The sequence below is a fragment of the Hemitrygon akajei genome, chromosome 16 (assembly GCF_048418815.1).
Source record: "Hemitrygon akajei chromosome 16, sHemAka1.3, whole genome shotgun sequence".
NCBI classification, from domain to species: domain Eukaryota; kingdom Metazoa; phylum Chordata; class Chondrichthyes; order Myliobatiformes; family Dasyatidae; genus Hemitrygon; species Hemitrygon akajei.
Genome location: NC_133139.1, coordinates 78,077,525 through 78,088,893, shown reverse-complemented (window position 1 = coordinate 78,088,893; position 11,369 = coordinate 78,077,525). Strand labels below are relative to the sequence as shown.

The 11,369-nt window shown below is 47.6% G+C and overlaps 1 protein-coding gene across 11 annotated transcripts in view; it reads left to right on the top strand.

Moving 5' to 3' along the window:
• Positions 1 to 1,977: 1,977 nt before the first annotated feature.
• adgrl1a (adhesion G protein-coupled receptor L1a) overlaps positions 1,978 to 11,369 on the top strand; it is a 654,463-nt gene continuing 645,071 nt past the window's right edge. For 10 of the 11 annotated variants that reach the window (XM_073069264.1, XM_073069261.1, XM_073069260.1 and 7 more), the window contains exon 1: positions 1,978 to 2,734. In XM_073069264.1, coding sequence (XP_072925365.1) covers positions 2,696 to 2,734 — 39 coding nt within the window. In that variant the 5' untranslated portion in view covers positions 1,978 to 2,695. Of the gene's footprint in view, positions 2,735 to 6,191; positions 6,215 to 11,369 lie in introns of those variants that run through there. The other variant, XM_073069263.1, reaches the window with a different exon arrangement.

Below are 11,369 nucleotides of genomic sequence, written 5' to 3'. Positions count from 1 at the left end.
TTCTTCATCCAGGATATGCCTTCTTCTAATTACTACTATTGGGGAGAAGGTACAGGAGCCTGAAGACCTATGATTTTAAGAACAACTTCTTCCCTTCAGATTAATGAATGGTCCATGAACCCATGAATACTAACTCACTGTTCCTCTTTTGCTTTATTTATCTATCCACCCATCTATTTATATGATTGGGTTTTTTTTTGCTTGCTTTATTTGTCTGTTTACTCTAGTTACTTGCAATATTTTTTATGTCTTGCATGGTACTGCTGCCACAAAACAGCAAATTTTGCAAGATACATCAGTGGTGATTCTGATCTTCTACGTCTTTCATCCGGCTCTGGGTGGGGTGGTGTCCAGAACCAGGGTCACAGCTCAACCTAAGGGGCTGGGTCTTTTAGGACTGAGATGAAGAAGAATTTCTTCACTCAGAGGGATCATTAGAATTGTCTACCAAAAAGGACTGTGGAGACTCAGCCACATGGTAGAGATCTATAGATAGTTGAACATTAAGGAAAGAGGGTTTATGGAGTGAAAGTGGCACTGAGGTACAAGTCTTTGTTGAAAGTCGGAGCAAGGATGTGGGGGCAAATGGCCATCTCCTTTATCTATGTATCTATCTTCATCGTATGTAGACACAAGTGACAGCAGAGGCTGGAATCTGAAAACAGAGGACTGCAAGATCTTAGCGACCATGGACGCAGAGGGATGGTGGAATGTCATCAGAGTTGATGCTCACCTCCTGAAATAACAACCATCCATTTGCCTCCATAGATGCTGCCTGACCATAGGAGTTCCTCCAACAGATTTTTCCTTCCAGAGCTTCACAGTTTGGTATGGTAATTGTGCCAACCAAAGTCACAAGAAATTACAAAGGTGTGAATGTAGCCTGGTTGATCAACCAAACCACCCTCCCCTCCTTTGGCTCTGCTGCCATGAGAAAGCAGCCCACACAATCAATGACTCTTCCCACCCCAGTTACTCACTCTACCATAGAATAAAAGAAACAAACACATACCACCAGACTCAAGGACACCTTTTATCAGACTACTGCAGAGACCCCCCCCCATCCCCCACGCACTGAAGATTGGTACTGAAAGTCCCAATGAAGGCCCTGGGCTCAAGATGCCGACTTGTCATAGAAGCTGCCTGACCTGTGGAGTTTCTCCAGGTGTGTGTGTGTGTGTGTGTGTGTGTTTGTGTTTGTGTGTGTGTCTGTGTGTGTGTGTGTTTGTGTGTGTGTGTGTGTGTGTCTGTGTGTGTCTGTGTGTGTGTGTGTTTGTGTGTGTCTGTCTGTCTGTGTGTCTGTGTGTGTGTGTGTGTCTGTGTTTGTGTGTGTGTGTGTCTGTGTGTGTTTGTGTGTGTCTGTCTGTCTGTGTGTCTGTGTGTGTGTGTCTGTGTTTGTGTGTGTGTGTGTGTGTGTGCCTCTGTGTGTGTGTGTGTGTGTGTGTGTGTGTGTGTGTGTGTGTGTGTGTGTGTTCGTTACACTGAAGATTAGTGATTGGCTTACTACTGTCACATGTAAGGACATACAGTGAAAGCTTCTGTTTGCCTGCCGTCCAGACAGATCATTCCAAACATCAGTATATCCAGGCAGTATAGAGGGAACACAATAAAAATGCAGAAGATGAACTCTGCATACCCTAATGACCCATGCACTTTATTTGTTTATCCACTCTGCACTCTCTCTGTAACTGTGACACTATATTCTGCATTGGGTTTTTTTTCCACTTTACTACCTGGATAGCACACTACCAAAAGCTTTTCACTGTATCTCGGTATACAACATAACAGCATGTGCTTGTTAAGGGCGCCACATAAACGCAAGCGGGAATATCTGTTGCTAAGCGATTCCGGGACGAAGAAATCCATATCAGGCTTTCCTTCTTCTCTCCGCCCCTATATCCCGGTAAGGTTGGTTGTGCCTCCTGCTTCCGCGGGAGCGTCGTGCCAGATTTTCAAACCACCAGATCGCAGGAGCTGGTGTATTTCAGTGGAGGTGGAGAGCGGGGCTGTCGCTATTTGCAGCCCCGTGCCGCTGTGTATCTCCCTCTCTGTCTTCTCCCCTCTGTGTGCGTGCGTGTGTGTGTGTGTGTGTGTTTGTGTGTGCGCGTGTGTCTGTATGAGAAACAGCCTCTCAGGCTCCATCCCTCTCTCCCTCCCTCTCTCACTGTCATCCCCTGTCTGTCTGTCTCTCTCTCTCTCTCCATCTCTCTCACACACATACACACACATCTCTCTCTCTCTCTCTCTCTCACACACACACACACCTACCAGCATTAAGCAGCTGTCTTGTGTTATTCAGGGGAGACCCAGTGGATTTTTTTAAAAAAAGGAGAGAGAGAGAGAGAGAAAGAAAAAGGGGGAAAAAAATCTACCGGCAGCAAGAGGATGAGACCGCTAGCGTCAAGGTTCCCGCGCTGGCCTTTCACAGTCTGAGAACGGGTAACGGAGCTGCAGAATCCGGATGGGAAGTCGCGGAACAGCGGAGCTCTGAGACTGATCGTTGTATTTTTGAGCGAAGATTGGGATTTCCAAGCCTCCTCCCTCACTCACACACTGACACACATATATATATATATACGGGAGAGAAGGAGAGAGAGGGAAAAGCGGAACGTTACCAGCTTTCTATTGAAATACTGGAGAGATCCCAGCGGCTGGATTTCGTCCTTGTCATGCCAGCGGCGCGGAGCTGCGGCGGATGCGGAGCGTCTTGATCCTGGTGCCCCGGAGAGAGCAGGTGAGGGGGCTGGGGGGAGGCAGAGGGAGGGGGGGGGCTGTCAGAAGAATGCGCGGGGGGGTTGGGGGGACAGGGAGGGGGCAGGAAAATGGGAGCGGTGGGGAACCGGGGAAGGGGTAGGGAAGAGCGAGGGGCAGAAGGGATGGTGAGAGGAGGAGGGGACATGGGGGGGGGGGTCGAAGGAGAGCGGGCATGGGTAAGAGGGAGAGGACTGGGGGAGTGAGAGGGAGGAGGGGGAAATGGCTGCTAAGTGTTTGAGAATGGGCGGGAGAGTGAGTAAGGGAATAACTGGCCGAGGGAGAGTGACCAGTCCTACTAGGGTCCGAATGGTCAGGGAGCGGGAAGTGACTGGGGCTGAGGTGTGTGTGTGCCTGTGGGGTTGAGGGGTAGTGACGGATGGTGAGGAGTGAGAGTGGCCGGAGAGTGATTTATGGTGGGGTGAGGGGGACGGTGACAGTGATCTGTGGTGAAGGGGGCGGGGAGTGACAAGTGGTGGGGGGGGGAGAGTGGTCTGGTGAGGGGACGGGTAGTGATTGGTAGCGTGGAGCAGAGTGACCGGGCAGTGAAGGTGGGTGGCCGGTGGTGAGGGCAGAGTGGTCGGGGAATGGGGGAGGGGTGGTTTGGTCGGTGGTAAGGGGCAGAGTGGTCGGGGAGTAAGGGGGGTAGTAACCCATGGAAGCGAGTGGCCGGAGAGTGACCACAGAGAGACTGACCTCGAGGGAGGGGATGGGGGAAGGACGAGAGACCCTTGAGGCGAGAGAGTTACCAGTGTGAAAGGGGTGGGGGTCTCTGTAGAGGGGAAAAAACGAAAACAATCCGCAATCGGACCGCATTTTCCTCATATATACAGTATGTGTGTGTTTAAAAAAAAACTCACGGGTAAACAATGCGAACGATTGCGGAAAATCCGCAATGGTTGGGCATACGGTGCCGGCCCCGGCCGCCCGGGGAGAGGGTGGGTGAGGCGGGCTGAGTGGGGGGGGGGGTGGGGGTGACGGCCGGGACCTGGGGTAGCTGGCTCCGAGCGGGCAGGGAGAAGCAGAAAAGCGCCCTGTTTGCGTTGGATCCACTCACGGGATCGGCAGACAGGATGCATCACCTAGGATGACTGATGCTAGGGCACCTGTCCCGGTCTCCCTCGGCCTCTGTGGCTGACGTGACGTTGGCCTGACCGCTTAACACCCCTTTTCCCTTCGTTGCAATCAGCGGCGGGCTCATTAGGGAAGCTTTACCCTAGTAAAATCACTCTGCAATCGACACTTAGCAAAGCCTCATGGTGATTGGTGTTAAATGTGTGTGTGTGTGTGTGTGTGTGTGTGTGTGTGTGTGTGTGTGTGTGTGTGTGTGTGTGTGTGTGTGTGTGTGTGTGGTGTACCTCAAATGATTGCAGCTAATTCATTCCTTGCAGTGAGGTTGCTGTTGTCCTGGCTGCAACATTAACACGATAAATATTTATACATTTTTATCCCCCCTCAAAGATCTGTTTGCAGGAGGAAATGAATCTGTACAATTATTGACATGCTACCATGTAGTGAGGTATATTCAGCAGATGCGCACATCCTCCCACAGTCTTACACTTAATGTGACACACAGGGCTGTTCACATTCACAATAGCAGTCTAAGAACTGTTTAAATATTGCAACAGCGTTTGTATCAGATGTGGGGCGGGAGGAAGTGAAGATGAAGGTACTGCTCAGAACGATGGATCCAAATGTGTTTGCCCACTAGGTGGATAGCCCAGTTATTAAAGGGCTTGCCACCTGTGTGTTTTGAGAGCCACAGATTAAATATTAAAACAGTGTCCTGTATAATTGGTTGTGATAGATTGTCCTAAGAATGAGATTCTCACTGGCCATTTCCACTTTGCTGCCATATTTTCATTTTATTCTGAGTACACTGTTCAAGGAGAAATATTGTTGGTGCTTATGCTGTTGCTGCCTGGTATTTGTTTTAATGAATGGATTCATGTCTAAAAGTGCAGCGGAGACTTTGGGATCTGTAGCAGGGCGAGATGCCTCAGAAACAATGGCTGGTACATTGCAATGCAGGTCTGCAACATCCCCCCCCCCACCCCATTTTAAACTCCCCCTGCCATTTGTTTAAACCAGGCAGTTTTAGAGCAATTGTTTGTGTGCCCAAACTTCACATTCTGCGAGATCTTTGTCGTTGGCTCTCTCAGCAGTGCCCAGCATTATTTGTCCGTAGACTTGAGGAGTAGAAAGATTCCAGATTAAAAGGGGCAGTGGAAAGAAAATGAGGATATTTTTCTCTCCAGGGGGGAAAAAAATATCAGTTTTTAAGGAGGTGATAATGAGCCTATTTGGGCAATGCACAAACTATCAGCTTTCCATCCTTCAATGCAACAGTCCTTGGAGAGTGGCTCTCCGAGGGAGCTTAGTCATGGCAGCCATGATAACTGACGTCCTTGCCTTTCTGGGCGCTGTGCTTAGGCTTGTGATCTTCACTTCTCCACTGTGGTTATGGTCTCAGATGGCAGCAGAGCGAAGTAAGGATCTGGTGGAGAGAGCGGAGACGGGTATCACAGTGTCCTCCCTTGCCTTGTTGACAAAGTGCTCAGAAGCTAGAAGAGCCTAGTTTTGTGTTTCAAAGCACAAGGGTGCACTTTGGAGGGAAACTTGCCCCCCCCCCAATTCCTGGCTCAACATTGGCATCATGTTGTTGTGTTTAAAGGTTCTCCCTCTTTGTTTCCCCACCCCGCTCTCCCCCAACACTTGCCCTCTCTCCCCCTCCAGCCCCTGCATGGCCCCACTGGACGCAGCATTTTTGGAGTCTGCATAAGCACAGCCTGCGTCAAACCTGCAAGGGCTTAGAGCAGACTGCGTGTGATCTGTTCAGAAGTGTGGTGTTGGCACCGGTGCTGGCTTCGAGAGGCCGATCTCGGCTTCGTGCTGAGCTCTATCGACACCGGGAAGATTTATCAATTCGTCGGAAGGAGCTTCCGTCCACACCGTAGGCGTCCGGTCTGAGATGTAGAATGCAAGAGCAAGTTCAACTTCCCCGTCTTATTTTTTGTTTCATTGACCTCTTTTCATTCTGTGATTTTGTTCTTTTTTTCCTTTTGTTTCCTCATTTAAAAAGAATAACACAACCGTGTTGCCATAGATCAGCAACTGTGTCAATACGTAGGGATGTGCGCGGGCGACCATAGCTGATTAAACAGCGCACTCCTTCCAGCGCGCTCTAGAACAGGCGGTTCCCAGTTTTAAGAGCTGTGTTGTTCATAGAGAAGGTCCAGTTGTCCTCAGTGTCCTTGCATGAGGGAAGGAACATTTCAGATGGGCTGCTACCTTTGGCTCGGTGTTTGAGTAATACCAGCCAGCGAGCCCAGTCTCTACCCAGTGGTCTCTTTGGGGATTGGGCGAGAGAAGGATTGGCTCCCATTCTAATCCTACCCACCTAAGTACATGTCACATCGGCCATTTTACGCTCAAGGTGGAGAAGGCACTGTAGTGCATTAAGGTAGGTTCAGGAATGTAGTAGACTGCTGGCTTCCAAACCCTGTGAAACGTTTCAGGTGAGAGGCTTGGGGCCAGGTCTCTGTTCGCTGCAGATACCGGTGGATTGTCACTTCTTCCATTACCACCCTTTCTCCTCCAGACGGGGTACAGTGATATAAGAGCAGTCATTTGGTTCAAAAGCACTGAGACGGGTTAGTGGTGAGAATGGTCAGGTATACCGTGACAGGGAAACCTTGCAGCTGTGCAGGGATTTGCTTTCTGTATTTTGACAGTTTCACTTATTCACATCCTCTCTGTAATATTTATATTCACTACCAGTTTGCAATTGCTGATTCTCTGCGCTCTCTCCTCATTACCCTCCATTTTCACCATCTCTTCTTGATCTTGTTCTCTGCCTCTCTTTCTCTACCTTTAGTGCTTCATCTCTTCCTTGTCACCATGTGTCTTGTGTGGTGTAAATTTACACATGCTTCATACGTGTGTGTGTGTGTGTGTGTGCGTGTGTGCGCGCGATTTGCATGCACATTACATGAATGTTAAGTGCATAAGAAATTTGTGGATATATGTCACTGTGTGTGTGTGTTGGGATTGAAAATGCACATTTGCCTTGTATGTATGCAGGGTGTTCTGTGTGATTTTGTGCTTGCCTTGTGTGCGTGTGTGTATATGTGCTTGGGTCCTGTACATGTGTGAGCGTGATTGTATGTTTGTGTGTGCGTCTGCATGTGCTCGCACAACTTGTTTGTTCATGTATATGTGCCAGGGTTTAGTGTGTGCGTGTGTGTGTTCTCTCTCTCTCTCTCTCGCTCATATCTGCTCAATTCTTTATCTCTCCGTCGATTTCCTTTGCTCTCTGAAGTCAATATGTTATCCTTCTCCCTTGCCATACTTTGCTCGTTGCTTTTCGTATCTTTCACAGATTTCACGGTCTTGCCTCAGAGCTGGCAAGGCACCTCTTCGTTCACTGTATCTCCCTCACTGTGACTCGTTCTCTCCATTACTGCCGCACGTCCTGAAGTACACCCCATGCACCCCTGAAATGGTGTGGTGTTGGAATTAAGTGTTTTTGTTTCCATGTGGTGTTCGGTAAAGAAGCCAGAACACAGAGCGCATTCTGAATGATTGTTTATATTGCATTGACTGAAGGTCTGGGTATTTTGGCAATAGAAAGCAAAGGCTAGTCAGACTGAAGAAATGTGTGCATTTATCAAACTGTTTGTGTGCACACACATATATAGATTATAATATATATTTAGAGGCAGCTAGGGAGATATGTATGTAATTTATTCCCAAGTATTACAATTCAATCGGTCTTGGTGTGATATATGTTGTTTTTCTCCCAGTGTCTCCTGTTCTATCTATCTACGCTCTGCACCCTCCTCTATAACGTTCCACTCCTTACCTTTTAGTAGCTTCTTAAGAAAATTGTGTTCCTCTCTCCAAAATACATAGTTCATGATTCTTTCTGTTTGTGTTCCTCTTTTGGACTCTATCCCTTTGTCTTTATTGCAATGTCTTTGTTTCCCAGTCTGTCTCTGTGCTTCTTTCAGCCTCTTTGTGCATCTATATGTGAATCTGCTGTTTACCTCTACCTCTCTCTCTCTGTCTCCAAGTGTGTGTGTGTGTGTTTCTGTTGCATTAGGGTCTATTTTTCTCATGCATATTGCAGTTCTATATCCTATTCCTGTCCCTTATCCCTTTTCCTCTCCCTAATAGGAAATCTGTTGCCTTCGATTCTCCCTGTCCCTCTAACCAACTCCTTGCTTATCTGTGGCTCAGACGCTGTCAGTGTGTTTATATATGTGTTTCTCTCTCTCTCTTTCTGTGTCTGTCTGTCTCTCCCTTACTCTCCGTCTCTCTCACACACTTTGTCTCTGTCTCTCACTCTCTCTTTGAATCTGTCTCTCGCTCTGTTTTCTGTGTGTATGCTTTTATTTTTGTCTGTTTCTTTCTCTTTCTCTGTTCGTCTCTCCATCTCTCTCTGCGTCTGTGTGTCCCTCTTTGAATCTATTGCTCTGTCTCTCACTGTTTGTGTCTGTATGTGTGTGTGTATGCCTCTACCTTTTTTTCCCTCTGTATCAGTCTCTCTCTCTCTGTACTTACTCCTCTATATTCCCCTCCTCTCTGCTGTCTCTTTCCCTCGTCTTAATTTGCTATCTCTTCTGCGTATCTTCTCACCCTCCTGAACCCTTTCATTCATTCTCTCTCTCTTTGCTTGACCATCTACCCCTTCTCCGTGTCTCAATTTTCCTTGCCCAGATTTTATCTGTCCTCCTTCTGGCCTTCTTTCTGTCTGTTCCTCCCCTCGCCCGCCTTCCGTCCCTCTGTATCTCCTTGCGTCTTTGTCACTCTGTCCATCTGACTCTGCCGGTCCCTCGCTCTTTATCCCCGCTTCTCCTCTGCGACTCCCTCTCCCTTTCTCCAGCTCTCTGTGCCCCGGCACAGTTCCCTGAATGCTGCAGCTTTCTAAACACACGTTTTCTCTCAGAAAACATCTGCACAAACCCGTGACTTTTCCTCACTTCCCATTTGCAATGAATGTCAAATTGTGTCTGTGATCAAGGAACAATGAAAGGCGGCTGTGAGGGGACCTCCTATGTGTCACAATCAATTAAATGAGTGGTAGACTGTGCTGTTAGGGTATTGAGCAAAAATACTCAGAGATCCAATGATTAAATTAATCTCAACATCCTAATAAATACCAGTGCTGTGCTGTCAGTATATGCTCTTCTCAAAATGGTAGATTTCCATCAAATGGCCAGATCTGTTGTAGAGAGCTCTGCATACAGGCTGCATGGGAACACAGCTTAGACTGTGACCAAGAAATGTCAGAGCCTTTACCCCCAGTTACTCCTTGTGTAAAGCTTACAGGAGTTCAGTCTGTTATTAATCCTCGGCTCTATTGCATTCTTCTCCGCACGGTCCGATCGTTGCTGCAGGAGATTTCAATGTATCCCTGCATTTGAGGTGTTTGTTTGAAAAATGACAAGATATATACTCCCTTCTGCGATCTCTCCGGATGAGCTCAACTGTTATTGGGACGTAAAGATTGACGGTTTGTTGCTCTCGTTCGGTCAGGGGATGGAATATTTACATTGGGTTAAGGCAAAGCTGCTTCAGGAGCTGCACTGTGTACGGTTTTGGCTGCCCTGTTACAGGGAGGATGTCATTGAGCTGGAAAGGCTTAAAGGAGTTCTACAAGAATGTTATCAGGACTCGAGAGTTAGAGGGAATGGTTGGGCAGGCTAGGACTTTTCTCCTTGGAGCATAGGAGACTGAGGGGTGATATTACAGAGACGTATAAGATCATGAGGGGCATAGATATGGTGAATTTCTCATTTTTCATTGGCTAAGTATTTGCACATTACCCATGCGATGTAACTGTTTCAATTATGCAGCCTATTAACTAACTTAATCCTATCTAAGGAATTTCTCTTATCTTATGCATAAAAGTGTTAGATTTTTTAGAAGTGACTTCTTTATTGTTTTGTCTGTTCACCCCTTAACACTGTTTCTCAGCTCTTTATTTAGTTTGCTTTGTATTTGTATGTTCTCGGAAATCTCGGAATTAGGACTGCTTGCCATTCTTGACTCCTAGAAGAACCCTAAGGATCAGAAACTAAACAGAAAGAACGGTTGTTGTGAATTAATGTGGTCTTTTCTCTAGGGTTATGGTTTCAAGAATTAGAAGGTATAGGTTTAAGGTGAGAGGGGAAAGATTTAACCAGGACCTAAGAGGCAACTTCTGAGGGTAGGGTACATCTGGAAGGAGCTGCCATGGAAGAGGTTGATGCAGAAACAATAACAATGTTTAAAAGACACTTGGACAGATATGTGGATAGGAAAGGGTTAGAAGGATATGGGCCAAATATATACAAATGGGAACTGGGTACCCAGCACTGGCAGACTTACCTACCTGAACAGCATCATTTGGCAGGATGATGGGACCAAGGACGACATTTAGCAAAGCTAGAAACATCTTTAGATCAATAAGCAACATAAGGGGACCAAGCAAGTATGGTCTCCACACCAAGGTGAAGCTGTACCAGAGCTGTGTAGTGTCCACACTTGAGTACGGGTCAGAATGCTAGTGCATGACAGAGAGTGACCTTGCCAAGCTGTCGTCGTTCCGCACCATGAACCCCTGGAAGATTCTCCATATTTTCTGGCCAAGATCTCCCACCACACGCTACTCCTCCAGTGTCACCAAGAGGACACGGCCACAATTATCACGAGGAAACACTGGAGATGGACGGACCCTGAAGGGTGAAGGGAATGCGGACACAGAAATTAGGACGCTGAACCACAACTGGGGCACAATAGAGAAGATGGCCAAGGACAGAGAGAGCTGGAGGACTTTCATTGCTGCCCTAAACACCAGCGGCATTACAGGCAGTAACTACTACTACATGCAAATGGGACTGGCTTAGATGGGCATCTTGGTCGGTGTAGATGAGTTGGGCGGTGGGGGGGGGGGGGGACCTCTTTCTGCGCTGTATAACTCTATGATTCTACATTAATTCACGGAATATGAGCATCACGGCCAGCATTTTTTACCTATCCCTAATTGACTGTGAAGGTGAGGGGAGTTTCAGTGACCTTGAAGAGATGGGAATATACTAATTTCCAAGTCAGGATGATGCATTGTTTGATGAACAGGATGGGAAGTGGTGACGGGCCCAGATCCTTGCCCTTCCAAGCAGGCTCCAGCTCATCTGTTGGAATAGGCAGCAGTACCTCTACTCAGGCAGAGGACAAGACCTCGCTCAGATGATCTCGTATCCAATTAATAGGAGCTGGCATTATGTGCTGTGTCTTCCATTAATCTCCCACACTTAGCAGGGCAGGCAGTGACTGTGGAGCATGGGACTAGACCATTATCCTATCTTCACAGAACCTGCCTGCTTCCTAACACTTCATCCAGCCTTTAGCCAAAAGACACGACTGCAAATTCAGGAGTGTGTGGGCAACACCAGGCTGAATCCCAGGCCTGGGTCATTCTATCAAGCAATCTTGAAACAATCAGCCTGTTAAAAGCAAACTGCTAGAGGAACTCAGCAAGCCGAGCAGCATCTGTGGAGGCAAAGGGATGCTCGACTTCATCAGGACTGACGCAGAATCTCGACACAAAATGTCGGCTACCCAGTTCCACAGAT